Source organism: Bos indicus x Bos taurus, chromosome 23 (genome assembly GCF_003369695.1).
Source record: "Bos indicus x Bos taurus breed Angus x Brahman F1 hybrid chromosome 23, Bos_hybrid_MaternalHap_v2.0, whole genome shotgun sequence".
In the NCBI taxonomy this organism is placed as follows: domain Eukaryota; kingdom Metazoa; phylum Chordata; class Mammalia; order Artiodactyla; family Bovidae; genus Bos; species Bos indicus x Bos taurus.
This window is the reverse complement of record NC_040098.1, coordinates 11,451,332-11,474,099: the sequence shown is the minus strand read 5'-3', so window position 1 is coordinate 11,474,099 and position 22,768 is coordinate 11,451,332. Positions and strand designations below refer to the sequence as shown.

The following is a 22,768-nucleotide window of genomic DNA, read 5'->3' as shown; positions in this document are numbered from 1 at the left end:
AAAACAGCAAGATCCTATTTCATATTCATCAGATAGGTAAAAAAATGGAAGTCTGGCAAAGCCAAGTGTTGGTGAAAGTGGATCGCTAAGAGCTATCCCCACTGGGCATGTTTAAAGAGGAGGACAACTTGTCCACCTTGGAGGACAACTGAAAGATGTCTCATTGAGTTGAAGATGCTCATAATGGAAGACCCAGCAATACTCCCAGTGCCCAGGAGGTGTTACAGGAATGTTTATTCAGGTGTTACTTGTTAGAATGAAACACTGGAAGCAGCATAAGTGTCCATTTACAGAAGAATGGATAAAACCATTGTGACGCTTGTATAATGTCACAGCAGTGCACAGCAGTGAAATGGGTGAACTAAGAGCCGCATGAGTAAATCTCAAAGTCATAATGTGGAAGAGAAAAAGCAAGTTGTAGTATTGTAGAATAATACAGCACAGTATGAAACCCCTTATTAAGAGTTGAAATATGCAAGGAGTAATTTGTCATTTATGCAAATTTCTATACAGTCATAACACAGCAACTTCAGGTTGTTATGACTTCAGTGAAGAGGGAAGGAGTCTCACTTTTCTTGTTTACATAGTTTCTTTTAAAAAGACAGACGACCCGAGAGAAAAATACCACAGGTTATTAACTTTTCTTTAATATAGGTAATGGGTACATGGATGTTGTATTCTCTGTGCTTTTTTTTTTTCTATACATTTGCACTGTTTGATAATATTTTTTAAAACACCACACAGCTGTGGCTTTTAACTTTACAAGTTGTATAACATGGAAAGCACTTAGATCTGAGCTTTCCCCACTGGGAAGCCCTCAAACGCTGAGCACAGGAAGGCTGTGACTGCACTTTGCCTGGTATTGCAGTCCTGGTGTGAGAGAGTAGATTATTTGAATTTAGAAAGTAACCGCCTAAGAACTATTACATACATGTTTCAGTTTGGTAAGTAGATATTTATAAACTTTTGACCAATAGTTTATAATTTTATCTTTAATTTCCATACGGGGGTCTACCACCTGACTAGTTCTGAGGCCTTAGGCAAAGCCGTTTTGGGCGTCAGAGTTTTATCTACAAAGTCCTCTTTGCTGAGTTTTGTCATAGGCTCGTAAGCATAAAAGTATCAGAGCCTGGCACACACTGGGTACTCAGTCTGTTATGGTACTATTATACTTGACAGATCCCCTTGACCTCTGCCTTTGAGTGAATGGCCTCTCACTTCACTGACAAGGCTTTATTTTCATTTTGGAAGTGCTGTGGAGAGGCCTTCCTGCTTATTTAGTCTGTGGGTAGCTCCAGGAGGTCTCATAGCCTCTGGTCTCTAGGACAGAACTCTGGGCGTCCGCCTTCCTGCCAGGCCTCCCTGACATGTGGTGCGTGTTTCAGGCCTTCTCCACAGTAGGCACTCCTGACTACATTGCTCCTGAGGTGTTCATGCAGACCGGGTACAACAAGCTCTGTGATTGGTGGTCGCTGGGGGTGATCATGTATGAAATGCTCATTGGTAAGTCGCGTGCTTTCAGGGAATTTTTCTTTGGGGTCAGGAAGGAGCCGTGCGTTGATAAGGCTGTTTCAGTTGGGGTACCTAAGTGAGCACTTCTCCCCCCATGTCATTCACTATGAAGTTTCCTGGGTAGAAAACTCTGGGTCATCGAATGAATCCCACTGTATTTGGGCTCACGGGCACCCTGTCGTGGCTTTGCTGATCATTTATCATGGTTTTCTCTGACTTTTCCATCCTCTCCATCTGGCAGCTCTTTCATTCACTGGCATTTATTAAACACCCACTGTATTCAGAGAGCCTTCACTGGGCAGTATTAGAAGCACTCTTACTTGCTGTCCCCCTTCTCTCTCAAAGCCTTCAAAGCATGGACTGCTCTGACCCCTCTCCCTCTTGCTTGGTGTATCTGTGTATTTAGGGGACGCGTCTGGGGGGGTGCCATATGCCTGAGCACTAGGAGAGCCCCGTCTGTGGTGGCCCAGAGCGAGTCCGTGTAAATGACGGTGTGGGTGTGGCAGCGTCTGGCTGCTGTCTCTGGAGCGTGGGATGGGTGCGTGTGGAGGTGGATGTGATCCGTGCGGGGGGCACGTGGAGCGACACGCTGTGACTGCCCTCTCCCCTGCAGTTCTCAGGCGTGGAGTCACTTTTCCCAGATAAGGATGTTCCTGGAAGGGGTTATTCCTTAGTGCCGCATCCTTTTTTTCCCCCTCTTGGGGCCCAGGGAGCCCCGTGTCCACAGCTCGACTTCTGTCCTTCCTCTTGAGCCCCAGCTAGTAGCTGGCTCCCTAGTGGTGTCAGAAGCACAACTTCACTTTGGATTTGGGGGAAATGAAGAATTGGTTTAGTTGTTTCCTGGGATAAGTGGGAATCCTGTCCATGTCACATAGGAAAGGACACCATAGGATCATTAAAATTCTTTTAGAATCAAATTAAGTGGAATAATCTCACTCAGATTCAAGAGTTCTGGGATGTGAAAGCTCCGAAGTTCCCTTTTCATTACAGGCTACCCACCTTTCTGTTCTGAGACCCCTCAAGAGACATATAAGAAGGTGATGAACTGGAAAGAAACTTTGACTTTTCCTCCAGAAGTTCCTATTTCTGAGAAAGCCAAGGATCTAATTTTGAGGTATCAGAGAACATTTCCCCTGTCCCCCACCTAGGCCTTTTGAGATGAATGAATCCTTTTTTTTTTTTTTTTTAAGAAATTTCATCATTTCTTAGGTCTGCCCTCTGCTTCCTCCCATTTCTCTCTTTTTTTTAAAAAAGGGGAAGGTTATTCCTTTTCTTTTTCTGAGGAGACTGCTTGAGGTGTGCTGAAAAGCCTCTCTTTTCCAGATTCTGCTGTGAATGGGAACATAGAATTGGAGCCCCTGGAGTTGAGGAAATCAAAAATAATTCTTTTTTTGAAGGTGTTGACTGGGAACATATCAGGTATATCCATATAAAAGCTTTTAGGATAATTTGAGTCTATAGCTTGCTTAATAGTAATTTAGAAGCCATTACTGGCATGCCAAGTATGGGAAGAGAGCTTCTTAGAAATTCAGGGTCTTGTCCTGATTTTCATTCCTGTTAAGGATTGGGAGTTGGGACTTCCTGTCGGCCATGTGCCACAGGATTTGTTGAAGCCAGCAGTTGTTTGCAAAGTGAAACACCTTTGGATTCCATGGTGAAAGGACCGCCTGAGCATCGTGTTTCACTTGCTTCTTACCTCGGACACACCAGTCTCTCTAGTGTTGGGGGCCACCAGCCGGACAGTCTGTGCCCACAGGTGGAGGCTGTTATTGGGGGGTAGAGAAGGAAGAAAGGAGTTGAGGGGGAGGCAGGGGAGCATGAAATTGTCGTGGGAGTGGGTCGTAGAGTGCTGTCAGTGTTCTGCCCACACCGCTGTAGCCAGCATTCCCTGATTGCTAAACAGAAGATGAAGTTGTATCTGTTTCATAATTGTCCCTAATTTGCATGTTTGTGATTTGTAACCTTTACCTTTTAGCCTCTCTACTCGGTGGCACTTCTGGTAGAAGAGGGCAGAGCCCTGCACGAAGGGACATGTAGAGGTTGAGTTTCCCTTTTCAGCAGACAGGGCACGCTGTCAGGAATAATGCTAACTTTGAATTTTAATTTCACCTTATTTTTCTTGTCTTTCTTCCTAGCTATGGATAATTGTTACATTTTTTCATCACAGTTTCGTTTGGATTTAGTCAGCTAGTGTGATTGTCAGTGGTCATAGCTTTTCAAAGGAAATAAAGGCTGCCTGTCAGTGGACAGAGTTTCCCTGTCAGTCAGATCAGGGGTCTTTCCCAGACTTTAGTTGTGACCCATATGATTACTAACCATAGTAATTTTTGGAATGTCTGTTCTTGGCAGAGAGAGACCTGCTGCAATATCTATTGAAATCAAAAGCATTGATGATACCTCAAACTTCGATGAGTTTCCAGAATCTGATATTCTTAAGCCAACAGGTAATACCACCACCACCTCAGGCTGCCTTATCAGTGCATTATGTCCCCCAAATTTGGGTGTGATGTTTACAAATCAGGGTAGAGAACACGGAGAGGAACTTCAGTTCTTCAGGCTCTTTGTAAGTATATGTCCAGTGTTAATGCTGGGCAGCAAGTGAGACCTTGCCAAATGGAAAGTGAATACAAACGCCCACATTCAGACGGCTCAACCACAAAGATTTGCTCTCTTGTTTATTAAATTAAAGGTTAGGTAACCTGAAATGACAGAAGTTGGAAAATAAAACTTTAAAAATATTGTGAAAAATATGAGGTTCAAGGAACATAGGCAAGCAAATGTAGAAAATCTGCAGAATGTTCTCCAGAATGTTACGACTCATCAGGGTAAGGCTGTGAATCAACTCTGACATCTGTTTCTTTCCCAGTGGCAACAAGTAATCACCCTGACACAGACTACAAGAACAAAGACTGGGTCTTCATCAATTACACCTACAAGCGCTTTGAGGGCCTGACTGCACGGGGGGCGATACCTTCCTACATGAAAGCAGCAAAATAGTTTTCCTTGAAAAGGGATCCTAAATCGAGCAGAGTTCTTTGTACAACATCATGGTTTTCTTCTCACATACTCTTTTGAAAGAGTTTCCAGAAAGTTTATGGAACCCACCAACATGGTGACCATGGTGATAGTGAGTGGATTCTCTTCCATAACATCTGATGACCAGTGGAACAAAGACAACTGTTTCTACTGTGTTGGCCATGAATGGCTGTCCTGTTCTTTAGAAGTATCATGAGCCAATCTGATGTTTTTAAAAAACCTCAAATTTTCCTAAGTTCATCAGAACGAAGGGGGAAAAACAGCCATCATCCAACTTTGAGACTGTAACATAAACTTATTATCAGCCAGTTCTGGGTTTTTGTGACATGCTTCCTGTCAAGCCCACCAAGTATTTTTTTTCTTTACGGCTAAAAGTTTATAGTACTAAAGGAAATAAAGCAATAAAGAGCGTCAGCAGCCAGCATGCTGGCTGAAGGAAATGATCCGCCATTCTGAATGGGTGGTTATGGTGGTTTCTCCCCAGACCTCAGCCTCTGGCAAGTGGCTTTTTATAGCCTCAGTCATGGTGCACTTTATTTATGGTACTAGGATAAAGACTCTCAGTCCATTTTGATTTATTTGCTCCTGCCCATCTAAAATACTCCTGCTGCTTTTCTGAGTGTTGATGGAGGAGGCCAGCTTGATCCATCTTTGTTCTTAGAAGGCCCAAAGGCTGCTGGGCATCACCAAGGAGGCTCAGATCACGTGGAAAATCCTCACCTTCTCTTCACGACTGTATCAGAAAATCCCCTTGGATATTGCCATGGACCAGCAGTACCCACAAGTGCTGCCAACAGGACCTAAGCGCCTTCCTGAGAACACAGCAGGGGGAGCCTGGGCAGAGCAGGAGGCTGGGAACCCTCTTGGCTAAGGTGCTGCTCCTGTTGTGTCTCTAGGACCTCCTGGAGCGGGGAGGGAGCCAGCCCAGTACACAGTGCAGAGCCTGCCTGCAGACGCTTGTACAGCTCACGCCTCTCAGTCCCTGGTGCGGCCGTATTTGTATTCTCAGTGTTTCTCCTCTCCCAACTTCAAGTAACCATCTTGCCTTGGAATCATGATTACAAATTTTTCCTTTGCAGATGCCTTCCTGGGGGATGGTCCTCTCCACCCTAAAGGGTCACCTGCGGGCCTGGGCTGACCAGGCCTCTCTGCTGGGGTGGTCTCTGAAGAGAGACCCTCTGAATTTTAGCACGAAGTGCCTTTTCTTTCACAGCTGCCACCACCTTTAGAGAACTTCTGCTGCATCAGAAAAATGTGGAGGCTCCATATTAATGCATTACTGCTTTAAAACTTTTTGATGACTCTTAAAGCGTCATTTGCACCTATGTGATAACTTTGCATATTGCAGAGTGTCGTAGCCAAGTCACAACTGGGAGACTGCTTCCTGCCAGTCTTGAGGTTGTAAACATCAGCTATGAAAGGAAAGTATGTCCTAGCTTAGCCATTCAGGAAAAAAAAAAAATTATCAAAGTGACAGTAGTAAGTGAAACCTCTGGGTTTTAATGACTTAGAGGAAGGAAAAAGAATTTTAGGGAAATATTAACTCTGGATGAAGATCATGTGTTTGCCCCTTATTCTTTCATTCATGGTTTGCTGGTGAAAAGGAAGTGAGAGTCTTTTGTGTAACTATGTAGTTTCTTTGGATTACCAAATAGTTGGGGTCTTGACCCCCATGTGTTTTGCAAGAGTGTGTAAGCATGGGTAATGAGAACAGGAGGGTGATAGTCTGTATGTTGGAAAGTGGCATGGGATGATTTTTCTTGGCAGGGTGGGGGTTGGGGGGATGCCCACATTTTAACTTCTAAACTTCTGAATAAAGTGTGTGAAAACAGTTGCATAAATTTGTGTGTTTTAAAGCAAATGTGGCTTGTAATACCAAGAGGCAGAGTGCTGGTGGCTTCTTCTAAACCCCTTTGTCTGCAAAGCATTGCAACAGCGAACGCCATCTTTAGGCAGAATGCTTTACTGTCTCAGGGAAGATGGGAGCCCGCCCTTCTGAACCAGAGTTCGTGTGAAGAGACGTCTTCTGTCGGCCCCATGCCCCTGCTCCTTGCACCTGGCTCAGTCTCAGGGCAGCGGGCGCTCCTGCAGTTCAGTGCAGTGAGGCCCAGGGGAGACCTGCTGGTGAAAGTGCTGTCAGCTGGTGGGCCCTTTGTACAACTCAGCCCCATTTTCCCCACAAGCTGCCAAGATGGACACCTCAGCTCCTGATGTCCACCAGAGCAGGGCTCTGCTCGGGACACGTATGTGAGGAGCCTTCTCTGGGTCCAGGAAAGGAGCCTCAGGCAAAGACCAAGCAGGGTGGGAATCTGTTTAAATTGAGGCATCTGTTTAAATGCAGCTTAAACAGAATGTGTTGTCTTCCCGTGGCTCATGAGTTTCAAGAAATGTCGGGAACCATTGTCTCTGGGTTCTGTCTCTTAGCGGGGAGTTAGAAAATAATAGAACTTAACTGTACCATGTACTAAAGTGAAACTGAATACTGATGCATTCAGTCTCCTTGATTCAGGAGTACATCAGGATTTTCTTCAGTACCTATTTAAGAATTACTTTTAAAAGAGGCAAATTCCTTTGGGATTATAGGCACTGACTAGCAGATGGCTAATTTTAGTGCTCATCTATATAACATAAGAATCCTCTGCCACTGATTACTAATACTCCTTCTCTGAATCATTTCCTTGGAAAATACATTTCCTGGATCACCTTCTGTTACTCTCTCCTGGGCCTCTGTGTGTTACCCAAATGGTGTTTTTAATTGAATGCAAAAAGGATTCAGTGAATGGTGTTTTTTCCTTTCCTAGTTAGCAAACATTTCCCTGGAATTGTCTTATCAAAGCCAACACTGACTTAAAAACAAGGCTCTGTGATGCTTTTCAGGCATATTTTCAGAGACAAACCTCTTGCCCACATAATACTTAAGCATCCATAAAACACAGAGCTCAATCCCAGGCACTCGAGGGAGCAGTAGGGAGCCCACTGTGGTTCTGAACCACAGATCGGTGTGAGGAAAGAGTTCCCAGCCAGCAAGTTGGCTTAACAGAATTGTGGCATCAACTATAAAGTTACTACTATATTAGTGTTGCTGTAACAGTACTGTTAAGCCAACCCTGAGTTCCTGGGAAGGTTGAGGACACTTCTCAGAGATGTTTACAAGTAGCAGTGATTTAACAGAGGGGAAAGTGCAGGCCAGGATTTGGGAGGCTGGTAGGTATGCTCCCCTCGGAGAAGGCAATGGCACCCCACTCCAGTACTCTTGCCTGGAAAATCCCATGGATGGAGGAGCCTGGTGGGCTGCAGTCCATGGGGTCGCTAAGAGTCGGACACGACTGAGCGACTTCACTTTCACTTTTCACTTTCATGCATTGGAGAAGGAAATGGCAACCCACTCCAGTGTTCTTGCCTGGAGAATCCCAGGGACGGGGGAGCCTGGTGGGCTGCAGTCCATGGGGTCGCACAGAGTCGGACATGACTGAAGTGACTTAGCAGCAGCAGCAGGTACGTTCCCCTGCAGTGACGGAGGCATGGAGCTACGAATAAGTATTACTTTCTAAAGAACACTTCTCAGTGTTAACTCCATTTCCCTCTTCTGGCTTCTTCCAGTTGTATGAAATGTGTTAGTATTAATTAACCCATGTGCAAAACATGCTACTGATTTTTTTAAGCATTCCTCTGGTCACTGGTGTCCTAACTGCCATGTCCACTGGCTTCTCTTCAGCCCCCATTTACCTGACCACTCTGCGGCACTCTCACTGCTGACTTACAAACAACTGCTCCACCTCTTTGACTTCCCGTTTGTAGTTCTGCTGCTGCCTAAGTGCTGGGGCTCCTCAGAACAGTGCCTTTGCCTTCTTTTCACTTCTATGACTTCTCTCATACTGTGACTTCAACTGCCATTTTTGTGGCGAGATCTTCAAAATGACCATCCTGCCCAGAATATCTCCCCAGAACTCTAGATCCCACATAACAAGTGCTTATCAGAAACTACCACCCGGAAGGCCTCTTACCAGCACAAACTGTTTAGGGAGCTTCTCTTGCTTCCACTGCCTTCTTTCTAGCTCATTCTTCCTGCCATCCAAGCCAGAAATTTCTTACACAACTCCCATCAGTGAACATGTATAATTCTTGGGTGTGCTCGTCCGTCCTGCCAGTCTTCATCATTCCTTGCTGAATCCATTGTTGTGGTCTCTTTGCTGGCCTCTTTGTTCCTATTCCTTCCCCTTTCAAGTCTGTTGTTCTCCCTGCTGCCAAGGAAATTCTTTAAAATTTCAGATCTGGTCATGTCATTTTCCTGCATAAAACCTGTTGTTGTTCACTCACTCACTGTTGTCCAACTCTTTTCGACCCCACGGACAGCAGCATGCCAGGCTCCCTGTCCATCAACTCCAGAGCTTGCTCAATCTCAGGTCCATCCAGTCAGTGATGCCAACCGTCTCATCCTCTGTCGTCCCCTTCTCCTCCTGCCTTCAATCTTTCCCAGCATCAGGGTCTTTTCCAATGAGTTGGCTCTTCACATCAGATGGCCAAAGTATTGGAGCTTCAGCTTCAGTCCTTCCAGTGAATATTCAGGATTGATTCCTTTTAGGATTGACTGGTTTGACCTTACAGTCCAAGGGGACTCTCAAGAGTCTTCTCCAACACCACAGTTCAAAACCACTAATTCTTCAGTGCTCAGCCTTCTTTATGGTCCATGTCTCACATCCATACATGACTACTGGAAAAACCATACAGACCTATGTTGGCAAAGTAATGTCTCTGCTTTTTAATATGCTGTCTGGGTTTGTCGTAGCTTTTCTTCCTAGGAGCATCTTTTAATTTCATGGCTGCAGTCACCATCTGCAGTGATTTTGGAGCCCAAGAAAATAAACTCTGTCACTGATTCCATTGTTTCCCCATCTATTTGCCATGAAGTGGTAGGACCAGACACCATGATGTTAGGTTTTTGAATGTTGAGTTTTAAGCCAGCTTTTCACTCCTCTTTCACTTTCATCAAAGAAGGCTCTTTAGTTCCTCTTCACTTTCTTCCTTAAGGGTGGTGTCATCTGCCTATCTGAGGTTATTGATAAAACCCTTAAGGCTCCCAATAGCTTATGCAGTGAGACCAAACACCTTGTCTGAGATACAGGAGTCCTTACTCTGGCCTTACTTCTGCATGCCCCCATCCTCTTCCCTCATGACAGTAGGCAACTGTTTCACCTTCGCATCTTTGATTATACAGTTGAACTGGTTTGGAATGTCTTCCATTTAGATTCATGGATCCAAAAGTACTGTTTGTCTTTAACAGTTCGGTTCATGTGTCATGTATAGAATCCTCTCATGAACTCTCCTCTAATCCTCACAGGAACTGGCTACTCTACCCTTTTGGGATTCCCAAGTGACCTCAACTATTTATGGATCTGTCTTCTCCAGGCAATTATAAAAGCCCTCTGAGGGAGGGAATTGCATCCTAGGCAGCGTGTCCCCATGATTAAGCAGTTCGGCCTTGAACATCCTCAACAGGCCATGTCTTCAGAGCATGTTCTTAACCTCTGTGCTGTTAAGGGCAGGCCTGCCAGGGAGGCCGGCTTGTTTAGCACCCTTGAAGTTGTATCACGAATAAGCTCCCAGGCGAAGTGAGCGGAGGGAGTCCAGGAGGACCCGAGTAGAGGCCGAGACAGAGCAGAGGAGGAGCGAGGTGTCCTTTCCAGGGACCCACCTTCTCACCTGCCTTTCACTCCTGCCATGTTTCCTCACTTGCTCTAAACCAAAACTAGTTCATAAGACATATGAGCTGTCCTACCTTATTTTACATTTGGCTTTGTAGGGTCCTACTTAGTTGGATTTGAGGGTTCAAGAGGTCTTGAATGCAAGTTAACCAGACACTTGAGAAGGCAGACCCTTAGGGCTCTGGAACCTGGGAATCACAAGGAGCCGCAGGGCGGGGAAAGTGCACATGGACTCCAGGTAAGCTCCCTGCTGTGTGGGAAGGAAGAGACCCTCCGGACAGCCTGTGTGCCGCCCTGGCTCCAAACCTACTCTAAAACCAGCAACAACAAAACAACATGGACACAAATGGTAACATTTTATTATAGAAAAAGCATCCCAAATGTAAGGACTTGGTAAACACTGGTAGGTGAACAAATGGAACTTTAAAGGTAAATACAAAGTAAAGAGGCAAAACCTACAAGCCTTTTGCCTTAAAGAGGAAATGTCATGTTCTCCTGCAGATGGTATCCCGCCAGAGCACGAACGGCTCCATCTCCCACAAAGGCCTCAGGTCTGCTTTCTGAACTATGCCCAGTTTAACAGTTTCAAAAATGATGGCAAGAAGTGGCACTGAGTGAATCACCAAGACTGACTCTTAACCTTCTATTGACTATTACTCAGTTAAGGCTCCCAGCACACTCTGGCTGTGTTTCCTCCGAGGAGGACCAGCTGGAACACTATCCATCCTTCCTGGGCTTATTCCACAGTGTTTCCACAGACCTGCATATGTTAGGTTACCACACGGAATTTAGTTCACAACAGCATTGGCTATTGCATATTGTGCAATAAATTAAGCTACTTTCTAGCGTCCTTACCCTTTTTTCTGTCATTCTTTTAATTCCTTTTCTCCACTTTGGAGAAACCATTAAGTCATCTCAGACACATTTTAACACTGTCTCCATGCCTGCATCCAGTTCCTTAATGGCAACTGTTTCCTCATCAGCTATCTATGACCTGATGCATACACAGACTCAGATCCTAAACCTCAATTCAGGTTTATCTGCTTGCTGACACAGATACCTCTGAATAAGACAGTCTGGGCAAAACCATTTTCTTATGAAAATGTTTCTGTACAAACAGCCTGGCTTTCTTATTTAGGCACTTAGGAAAAAAACACCAAACCTGAGTGCTACCTTTTTCATGAGAAACACCTCTTGCCCAGCTGGCCAGTAGCTGACTCCTGATGGGAGTGACTGTAACCCAGCTCTTGGCCCTTCGAGAACTGTGGAATGTCCTGGCCCTGGGGACAGCAGCTGTGGCTGAGAGGAGCCACCAAATTAGAGCGATGCTTCACTCCAGGCCAGAGGGGAGGGGCCGCCGAAGACACGCCTCTCCACCAGAGGGAGCCTGCAGGCCCTGCTCGCCCCCCAGCCCCCAGCCCCCAGCGCCTGGTGACACCTCCATGCATTTCCAGCACACTCAAACCCGAGCGCTGGGTCCAAAAGCACGTCAGCCCAATTCTGGGGGGAAAAAAGACCTAGTTTGTGAAAGCCTGAGGAAGTTAAATTATTTACACAGAACAGAGTACAAGCCATACTTTCATACCTAGCTTTGTACCTAAGCAAGGACTAATTGTGTTAGCTAAGACACGTTTACCCCTAAATGTTAATATATAAGCTATAAAACAGAAATTATACATACTTACTACAGACTACACAAAAGTTTGACTCCAGTTTCCTTTGTGATGGCATGGAAGTCAACTGAAAAGTGTAAAGGAAGCACCGTTAAACAATCTGGGCTGGTCAACTACTCATGGGTGTAAATGTAGTACCAGTAAGGTCAAAGCCAAACCTGACCTCAAATATGAGCCCGTTCTTTTCACAGAATTAAAACTACCCTCTGGGCTACAAAATAACACTAACCCTCAACGGCAACCCTGGCCATCAGCCATACAAATGGATGCCAGTGTTCATCAGAGTAACTCTGTAGCTGGGGGTTGGCTCAGTTTAACCCCTTGCTCCTAATTTTTCTGAATAAGAACAGAGCACTGACGTGCCTTGGGACACTGGTCCTGGTCACATGTGCAGAACACACGCCTTAAGAACACTCTTGTTCATCAAGCCTGGAAAATAGCTGTCAGCACACTTCTGACTTTCCCTTTGGAGGACTGTGACTAGGGCAGTCATAAAATGGCACTGAGTAGCTTCCCTATAGTATCTTATGGAAATATGGGACACGGTATCATATGGAATTTAAGAAAACCAGGCCTCTTCTTAAAGAACTTGAAGGAAACTGTGTCCCTTCTTAAATGCTCAGGCTCGGTGACTGGAAGGCCAACCTCTACCACAAAACGGGAGAAAGTCTCAAGACGCATCTAGCTATAAGCTCTGAAGTGAGCTCTGCTGTTCACAGCCACAGGGACATCAGTATAGACAGGAGTGACCCCACGGCGATGCAATCACTAAGCTGGATCCCTTCTGCCCTTTCTTCTTTTGGGGTTGATCTTAGTACAGTTTTCTTACCTAGTGTGTGAGCAACTGATAGGTTATTTAAAAATCAAAATACCCTGATACCTAAAGTATTCCATAGTATGAAATGAACCTACAACGAAAAATCCTACACTGGGACAAAGCCTAACCACTGACGCTTCCCCACTCAGATCCACCCCCCGTCCTTCTTCCCGAGCTCTTACTGGTCTTTCTACTGAGAAACTGAGTACTTTTGGAAACTTACTGCTCACATCTTAAAAGCCTGTTACACCATATCTGAGGTCTCCCAGACACACCCAGACAACATGCTAGCCTAGGGTGAAGACTACAGCTTCACGCCAGATTCCGAGCCAGGAGAATCAAAGTGGCCTGATCTGGAGAGCTTCTTCAACTTGGGTGTGAATTTCATTCCAAAGGAATAATAATCTGTTTAGGCTCAAAAACCTTGCAGCTAAAAAGGTTTCATAAACACTGTTACGCATTATCCTTCCTGTCAAAGAATCCGTGAGGTTTTAGATTGTTCACTGCAATAATGAAAAACAAAACTGAACTGAAGCTCTTAAAATTTCCTTTTGGACATTTTGAATAAGAGCCTATTTCTTCCCAGAGGCAGCCTGGGCACAGATGCCACCAGGATGGTACCTTCACTAACCTCTAATGAGCATCCCACCACAGTTTGCTTGTAGAAGGTACAGATTGTCTCCTTTTAAGTTTGGTCCCTTTGCTGCTAAGTAATGTGCCTGGTATAAAACAATCAACAACAACCAAGAACAGAGTGCGAAGGATGAGAACTGCTTTGCCGAATATGAGGCAACAGGAGTCCTGACTTCCTTCTCTGCTTCCCCAGTTATGCAGACCTGGTGAACAGCACCAGACCCCAAATTTTCAAGTTTCCAGGGCTGCTGCAAAGCTGGTAGTTTAATTACCAGCGAGTGCTTTTTCATCCCCTGCTGGAAGCACAGGCTTCCTGAAAAGGATACAGATTAATTATGGGAGAAGAGGAAAGGACGGGGGAGAAGCATGTCTCCTGCTCAGTGAGACAAACCAGGGGAGGACTGGCTGGGCATCCCACACAGAGACAAGGCCTGCAGAGGGACAGACCCACAGCCGGCCCTAATCCTGAAAGTCATTAGAAGCCATCTGAGAAAGTGGGGCATTCAGCCGGTCAAGTTCATCCACTTGGGGTGGATGGTGCATTAATATTTCTTGGTCCTCCAAGACATCTTCTCCAGCAGCGACTAGATTTGTGAGGGACTTGCTTCTGACACACTGGAAATCCACATGGCGACTCTTCCCTTCTTCTTTTTCCCAGGACATCTGGATAAAGGGGCGCTGCACATAATTATAGATTACTTCTGACCGGCCGCCAGGTCTCCTCTTAATTTTTTCTTTACAGGTAGGGTAACCTGAAACGGGGAAAAAAGGCCATCATAACCCCAGAAAATCGATCACTCGGGTTCCCATACTTCCTTCTTTATAACCGCATCAGTTTCCTCCCAAATCGCCAAGACTGTGTGAAACCACAGGGAGGAGACCATGTTCTCCAGCCCCCGGTGCCCACGGCCTGCTGCCCTCCTGCCCAGGTTAGTAGGTCTTGTCCCTGAAAGGGAAATAACAAAAAAGTGTATTCCTTCTAATGGAAGGGGGAGAAGCCTCTTACTAATTTCACAGGTCTGTCTTTTACTGGCTTCAGCACTACAGGACACAAATCCTATTGTGGCCCTCTAATTCTGTTGCCTACAGGGCATCCTGTATGAATAGGTAAGGAAATGTGAAATGTTTAAGCCTAAAGGAAAAACTGGGATGCTGCCTACAGTATCTAAAAGGCTGTCACACGGAAATGGGAGAAATCTTATTCACCTTCGCAGACTAGAACTGGAACGAAGACGGAAGAGGGAGGAGGTCATCTACCAACTGTGGAAGAATGTTCTCATGGTAGGACAGTCTGATGGGCTACTCTGCGAAATGGAGTGACCCCTCTCCCTCTGTCCCTATGGTTATCAAAGAGATAAAGGAGGACATAATAGAAAGAGGTTTAATAGATGATCTCAAAAATCTCTTCCAAGTTTAAGTTCCAACCTAAGTCAGACACAGTAACAGGTTCTGTGGGCAACACCGAGACAGCTACAGCAGCAAAACGCAGGTGTCAAAAGGCCTGCGGAGGGGAGACCAGGATGGCTTCCGCACTCTCCCGACAGTCAGTCTCCAGTACGCTTCCATGGAGATCACAGGTTGGGAGCCCCTGCTCAAATCATTTAAAGCAGTTCTGTCAATACACCCAGACATTCCTCAGAGATATGCAGGGAATAAAACGAGTCTCCAAGGTAGTTGTCAGAAGGACCCTTCCAGATCCCAGAAAGGTCCTCACCAGGACAGCTGACTAAACAGATGGCCCTCCCACGTGGCGAGCCCACGAGCCCTCCATTTCCCTCCAGTGTCCTTCGCCCTGACTGCTCTGTATCCTGAGGCAGTTAACTGGAACTTATTCCTACAGCTGCTTTAAAGCATTTTCAACTGGAAATGAAAAGAAAACATACGGGCAAAACAAAAACTGGAATTTCAAACTTGGGTAGGAATGTAGCTTCCATGTGGGTCTCTATTCTCTAGGCCCTCAGCAACCAGGTTTTAAGGACATAAGATATGGCCACAGCTCCAACTATACCCACAGGCCATGCGAGCTGGATACTGACGGGTTGTTCTTTACCTTCAATCCCAATGCGAATGTTTTTCAGGCCCCGTTCCTTTAACACTGTTTTAGCAACATCCCGATTCTCAATGTATTTGAAAAATCTGTAGAGCTTAGAGCTATAAAGAACTGGAAAAGAAAAAATAAGTCTGGGGTTAGTCATGGAGTGAATACCTTTGTAAGAGAAAGGAGATGAGCTAACAGATTCAGACTAATGAATGACCTGAGCCCTGATGCCAAAAAATTGATATGGATCACAGAGTAAATGTTAAATAATAAATCAACCATAAGAAACCATGTTAAGAAATTTTCATAGTCTCAGAGTAGGGAAGGCTTTCTGGATATGACATAAAACCTAGACGTCATAAAGGAAAAACTAAAACATCTCTGCTTACCCAAAACCAAACAAAGCTAAGAAGACAAGGAACTGAGAAAAATACCTGCCACTCTTATTACAAAGGGCTAGTTTCCTTGATATCTATGGAGAGTAGTCACAAAGAGAGCTTTTGCAAACCACTAAGTAAAAGACTAACGATCCAACTTTGTAATGGGCAAAGGCATGACTACAGTTAACAGAAAAGGAAATTAAAACGGCTTTTAAAAAGATGTTCAGTCTCATTCATGGAATAAGAAATGCAAATTAAAACTCCAGCAAGATGCCGTTTTTCACCTACCAGAGTGGCAAATATAAAATTTCAGTAAAACTGTGTCTTGGTGAAAAATGGGAAATAAACTCATCATATACTGTTTTGTGAGTTATAAACTGGCTCAACCTTTAGAGAAGATAATTTGGCAAATTTTATTAGAATCATAAAAGCACAAAGGTTTTGACACAGAAATTCCATTTCTAGGGATATTATTCTACAGGGATATACGTGTGTGAAAAGACTTTCTTTAAAAAGATAATTCACTGGAGCATCAGCCATAATTCATAGCTTAAATGGTAACCAAAAGGGCTGGTTAAATCAATTATGGCAGTCATGCAATGGAATACTATACAGGTATTAAAAAGATGGTGGGAGCTTTTAATGTTAAGACATGATATAGAACAGCCTCTACAATATGGTATCATTTGGGGAAAAAAACATGTACATAATTGCTTATGTATGTGCACTGAATAAATCTGGAAGAATATAAAAGAAACTGAAGAGGAAAACTAGGTAGATGAGGCAGGTGTGGGAAGAAAACTTTTCGATGTATATCCTTTTGTATTTTCTGAATTTTGAATTACTACCAATTCAAAAGGGTTTAAAAATGAAACAGATGGAGAAAGGAATGAAAGCACCTCTTCACGTGTGGCCGGTGCTGACCTAGCAGGGATGCCAGGGGCAGGCGTGGGAAGCAGGCACGCTCACGGTAGGCCCCAGCATGAAAGACCTGCATCACCAGACTGATCATCCAGGTGAGTGTGCTGCTCACCAGCTCACCAGCGACAGCCCACTGGTTCTAAGGTCTAGCTACGACTGGGCAGCACGTTTCTTGCTGAAAACATCTACATCGTGCCGGGGCTCCTACTTTGAGAATACTCCTCTCCCATGGGTGGGGGGTGGTCTTCGTCCCAGTCCACAGAATCCTCATCCGTCAGCACGACAATGTGGCACTCTCTCTCCCCTTTCTTGGCACAGCCCACCATGATGGGCAGGATCAGCTCTTCGAGGTAGTGATCAAACTGCTTGTGAGCGCCGTCGTTGGACAGTTCATGCAGTAAAGCACCTGGGAGACAAATGTAAGAGAACACCCTCTGCTCAAACGCAGGCGCTACCGGAGTGAAATGATGAGGTAAATGGCTGTCATCATTGGTAAGGTCCAGAAACGTGGCTCACTTCAGGGCAGAGAATGTTTCCTGCTCTGAGGTGATAATTAAGCTGAATTTGTTACATGCTTTACACATTCTACCAATCTCCTGTTTAATAAACCCCGAGCATTCTGATCAGTTGAGGTTTTTTCAACATGCAATATCAGAACACAAACATTAATTTATGTTAATGGTTAACCATTATTTGGGGATGACTCTTTATAGCACCTCTTCTGAAGATGCTCTGGACTGCAATTTAGAGTACCACAGGAGAGGAATAATCTAAGGTTTGGAGACACCAAGGGACTTTCTCTAAGTGGGTACTAGACTCAGTGGAGAAACCACACATCCAGAGAACGTCATGGAACATGAAAGAAAATGTATCATGAACTTTAAAGAATTTTAAAATCATTTCACAAAGCTTAGGTAATAAGAGCATGGAGTCTGTATTCAGAAATCAGTTATCCCAGCTTTAAAGTTTAGAGCTTTGAACAAGCCAATTCCTCCATCTTTTCATTTGTTAAGTGAGATTATCACCCATCTTTCAAGGGTTAATTGTGAAAATTAATGCAAGTTTCTACAAGGGCTTCCCTGGTGGCTCAGAGGTTAAAGCGTCTGCCTGGAATGCGGGAGACCTGGGTTCGAACCTTGGGTCGGGAAGATCCCCTGGAGAAGGCAATGGCACCCCACTCCAGTACTCTTGCCTGGAGAATCCCATGGAGGGAAGAGCCTGGTGGGCTACAGTCCATGGGGTCGCAAAGAGTCGGACACGACTGAGCGACTTCACTTTCACATCTATAAAGCACTTAACAAACACTAAGTTAATGATAAATGTAAGAAGTACCCAGCCAATTTATGTCCTGTGACTATTACTGAACCTTACGTCGTATCTGAGGATCAGTATCCTTATCTGTTAAAGAGTTGAGATCCCAAGAGAGGAAGCAGTTAGCCTGGTGACTCATGGGGTCAAGCCAGCCTTAGAGCCCGCTCACGTTCCTGTGTTTACTCTACTTCCTCACAGAGTTTTGAAGCAAAAGAGGGAATGGTTAGTACCATGTCTCTTCTCTGCAGATGATCTTCAACCCACACTGAAAATGCTTTCTGTTTAGTAATAAAAATGTTAATTCTAAGCAAATTCAAAGTTTAGCTGCTCAAATGCAATTTGGCAGCTTCTCCTGTACTCACTCAGATCTTGACATCGGATAGTGTTGAAGTCAAAGTTAATGCAGAGATAATCACATGTATCTCTAAGGTCTGGTATAGAGATGCCATCAGGACAATTGATGATACCAGTTTTGTAATAATCCTATAAAGAGATTGAAAAGAGGAAATGTAGTCAAAGAACAAGATGAAAACGTCCCTCTTCAACCTTGACTCATTCATTCCTGGTTCAGGTAAAGTGCTGGGTTACTAGAACTATCACCAAGTTGGTGATTCATTAGACAGCAAAGTGACTCCTGGCCATCTTGACATGTTTAATCACAACCTGATACCTGACTGAGCTCACACAAGCAAGAAGGACTTAAGAATTACAGGAAGAGAAAATAAAGCAGGAAAGGCAATAACTAGAAATGACAAACCCTGAAGTCAGAGCAGTCTGAGGAACTCTGAAGGCTTCTGACTACGCATGCCCCCAGGAAGAGGATGGAACATGAGGGCACTACGCACCAGCACCGTTCGGAACACAGTTGCACTGATCCCTTCTGCAATCTCATACTCGCCCTTCTCGTTGGGACGCGTGAAGTTGTACTCTCTTCCTGGTCCAAACATCCTGAAAGATACCCAGGCAACAGTGTTACCCTCTCCAGCAGGATTCTCCACAGATGAAACTTCTCTCCCTTCTTTACCTTATCCTGGAAGACTCCATTCCCCTCTTACAATATAATTTTAAACAGAGCACCAGGACTCAACCCCTATAAGACACACTTAAGTCTTAGGAAACTCCCTTCAGACAGAAAAAGGCGGCAGCAATTGCTTCCAGTGTTTGAGTGCAACAAGGAACAAAGCAGCCTCCCCAGGTCACCGGCAGTGAGCTTCTGTGGCGCACAGCGGCACTTGCAAAGTCTCTGGAGCACTGGCATCCTGGGTGACAGTGTCTCCCCCTGAGCCTTCCTGTTCCTCCCCCTCACCCATCAGCATGTACCCATCCAGCACGCCATCCTCGATGTTTCTGAGTTTTGCTTTTCAACATCTGATAGACAAATCTGAACTAGTTCGTGCAGATGTTAGTGCTTTCCCTTTCCTGGTACATTTTACAGCCGAGCTCTGGAAAAAATGCCCTTCTTCAATTCAGGGAGTAACTAATGATGGGAATTTCAGGTCAAGCCAAAAAAGAGAGGAAGAACTAGATCATCAACAGTTTGACATATTTCAGAGAGGCAGGCCTGCTCTGGGCTGACTTCAGAGGTCATGAAAGCACAGGGAGGAAACCTTGTTTTTATACTCATCCATTCCCATCCCTCCTCCCTCTCTCAGATCCCTTCCAGAAAAACTGGCCCCATGACTCCTACTACCCCTGCTGCATGTCTGTGCAGGAGCTGTGGAAGGAGAAGCCAGCACGAAGGACAGGGCAGGCGGTATCGTCAGTCAGCCCGACGGGGACTCACTGCCTTTTCCTTTCTTAACCTGTTGGGAAGCCCTGCTGTCCAGCTGTTCAAAACTGTTATGCTCCACCCTGAACTGGGTGCTTTCCAAGGTCTGAAAAAAAGTCACATGCTCTCCAAATCTGCACTGTACATAAAAAATCCATCTGATAAAAGTAGTCTTCAAAGAATGCTGACTTTTTTCTGGAATGTTTTGGGTGAAGTGTAGCTTACTAGCAATGAATCAAAATAGTGAACAACAGGCCATAAACATAACCCCACCTCAGAGCCATTCATCCAGGAGTGGCATGGATCTGCACTAATCATTCTGTTTCTCAGCTTGTCCTCTGTGACTAGTGGCCCACATCTGTATGCTCAGTGGCCAGGGATATGAATACTTTATGTAGCCACAGGACAGAACAAACCCAAGAAACTCTCAGAATTCATGACCTCGGCTGACTCACTGATGAACCACCTAGATAAAGGGGTCTATTACCCAGAAAACGCTTGCCTTTCTTTTCTTGAGCACTACTTTCAGAGACAGCTTACTTCAGACAGATAGCCTATCCTAAGAAGCACCTTCTTTGGGGGACCTGGGGAAAAGTGGTGGTGAAGATACCAAGACTGAAGACATGAAGTCAAGTCTAAAACAGGACCAATTTAGAAAATGTTTTAATGTTCTAGCTTAATCTTAAGTCATATGTTTAAGAAATATATAGGTTTGGCTTCAGTTAAAACTGGCTGGTTCATCAGCCAGTTCATCATTTGTATATATGTAAGTAGACACATATTTGAATAGCTCAGATTTCACTTAGCCTAAAATTCAGCAAATGGTGTGGTCCATTCTGTTTTCTAATTCAGTTAAAATCAGTTCAAAGTCTGGAGAGAGGTTAAATCTTTAGATAAGATCCACTCTTAAGTACTAGATGAAAAGCCAAATGTTTGTGTGTGTATACACTCAAATTATTTTACTCTTATCCCAGTCTGCTCTACACATTAAGGTGTGTACAGCTGGCTAGAAGGAGAGCTCCTCACTCCCAGCCCAGGCTCTAAGAATACTTCTGGGACGGTAATCCTCCTCAACAGATGCTTTCCTTTTCCTAAACTCGAGTCATAAAAAGCTGGAGGCAGGAGATGCTGAGGGGAGAATAAGACTATATTCTGAATGAAGCAGCACAGAGAATGGAACATGAAGAACAGAGAGAGCCATCATCATACAAAACAGCCAGTTACAAAGATCTAGTTTCAGAAAGCTTGATTAGTGATGGAGGTCTTAGAAATTGATGCCACCTGGACCTTTTGCACTCCCCTTTGTGGGGGCTCAAAAGTACCTACCCCCCAAAATCACCAACACATGTAAGGTTTTTATGCTGTTTCACAAAAGTATCAAGGTAGAAAAGTAAGCGATTCAATGTTTTCATTCTCACATCTAATGCAAGGCAAACAGCAGGTATTTCTATTCATAGAGAAGAGAGTTAATTTGGAAGGAAATTATCATCAATTACCTGCCCAACATGGTATCCGGATGAGCAGTGAAAATCTGTGGGTTGACAACAAAACGTGTACCGTCCACAAGAAGTGTCACTTTCTCTGGCGCCTGAGAGTGAACGTTACAGCCAAAGCCCACAGCGCTGTTTCCAAATCGCTCTGGAGCAATGAAAGGTTCATGACTCCGTTTATTCCCACTCGGGAAGCAAGAGCCTTTGACATCTTCAGGAAGTGACATCATGTGAGGGAACGGAAGATTTGCTGGCTGAGAGGCAGAGTCAAGTGGAAGGTCTAAAAGATCATACGATACAAACAAACCAAAATAACTTGACGGCAAAAAGCCTCGGGAGAAAAATAAACCTTGTCCTTTTAAAAAAACAAGAACAAAAAACATTAAACAAGAAAATGCCCAAGCTTTAGGTATCCAAAGGCAAAAACTCTTGTCCAGAGCACATAAAGAAAAAACAAACTAGAGACCCATACTGGATGCCCAGGAGCTTTTCCTTCTGCGTTGTGTATGTTTTTGTGTGCTGGGAGAGGGCAATGAAGGCAGTAATGCCCGCATTCTAAAAATATAACTATCAGGGAATTTCCTGGAGGTCCAGTGGTTAGGACTCACTGCTTCCACTGCTGGGGGCCCAAGTTTGATCCCCGTTCAGGGAAGGAAGTCTCGCAAGCCATGGGGCATGGCCAAAAAATAAAATGATTGAACACTGGAGAAGAATTTCTATGGAAAACAAGCAACTCTCTGCCATATTTTCAAACCTCCCCTAGTCTTGTTTCACAGGCACTTTATTTTCATTTTCACTTCTATCTCTAAATACTGACCAAATTTCCTGCATTTTATTTAAGAAACTTGATAAATTCATTAGCCAACACTATTCGTTTTCCACATTCTTAAAAAACATTTCTAAATTTTATTTTCCAAAAAGGATAGTGATAGTCTCTTAATTGCCCCACTTTTCCTAGAAATTCATTGAAAAATGCATTTTCATTACGCACAGGGGAATCCTAACATTACCAACACCATTTTCTGAACAGACAGGTCTTGCTCTCAACGGAAAAGTTCCAATGCAAATGGTCTTGGATTAGAATTCATTCATGGAATCAAAATTTTTGTTTTAGTATCACCAAAGAGCCATTTCCTTAAAGAATCTGACATTTCTAAACCTGATTCATTATCTGTAAAGTGAAAATAACGTTCACTCCACCTACCTCACAGGACTGGTTTAACTATCAACTGAAATAACAGTTAAAACAGCACTTAAAAATGTATAATACCACCTCATGTAAATAGGCTGAAAACCAGATATCTGAAATCTGGCTGTATACAGAAGATGATACGGAAAAAATATTTTCAAAAGGATTACCAGAAGATTGTTTTTAAAATTTTTTTGGCCACACCATGCAGCATTGGGATCTTAGTTTCCTGACCAGGTATCAAACCCGCATCCCCTGCAGTGGGGGTGTGGATGGCTTGGGAAGTCCCAGAAGATTC

General features: G+C 44.4%; 2 protein-coding genes across 7 annotated transcripts in view; one reads left to right on the top strand and one right to left on the bottom strand.

Annotated features, from left to right (window-relative positions):
* Nucleotides 1-6,389, top strand: part of STK38 (serine/threonine kinase 38) — a 41,610-nt gene extending 35,221 nt beyond the window's left edge. For all 4 annotated transcript variants that reach the window (XM_027523954.1, XM_027523955.1, XM_027523956.1 and 1 more), the window contains exons 10-14: nt 1,386-1,503; nt 2,503-2,626; nt 2,836-2,931; nt 3,862-3,956; nt 4,379-6,389. In XM_027523954.1, the coding sequence (XP_027379755.1) occupies nt 1,386-1,503; nt 2,503-2,626; nt 2,836-2,931; nt 3,862-3,956; nt 4,379-4,509 (564 nt within the window). In that variant the 3' untranslated portion in view covers nt 4,510-6,389. The remainder of the gene's footprint in view (nt 1-1,385; nt 1,504-2,502; nt 2,627-2,835; nt 2,932-3,861; nt 3,957-4,378) is intronic.
* Nucleotides 6,390-10,587: 4,198 nt separating this feature from the next.
* The window catches only part of KCTD20 (potassium channel tetramerization domain containing 20), a 36,170-nt gene continuing 23,989 nt past the window's right edge, over nt 10,588-22,768 (bottom strand). For 2 of the 3 annotated variants that reach the window (XM_027523945.1, XM_027523946.1), the window contains 6 exons: nt 21,288-21,561; nt 18,869-18,971; nt 18,386-18,506; nt 16,921-17,118; nt 15,424-15,534; nt 10,592-14,125 (listed from right to left, as the gene is read on the bottom strand). In XM_027523945.1, the coding sequence (XP_027379746.1) occupies nt 13,833-14,125; nt 15,424-15,534; nt 16,921-17,118; nt 18,386-18,506; nt 18,869-18,971; nt 21,288-21,561 (1,100 nt within the window). In that variant the 3' untranslated portion in view covers nt 10,592-13,832. Of the gene's footprint in view, nt 14,126-15,423; nt 15,535-16,920; nt 17,119-18,385; nt 18,507-18,868; nt 18,972-21,287; nt 21,562-22,768 lie in introns of all 3 variants that reach the window. The other variant, XM_027523944.1, reaches the window with a different exon arrangement.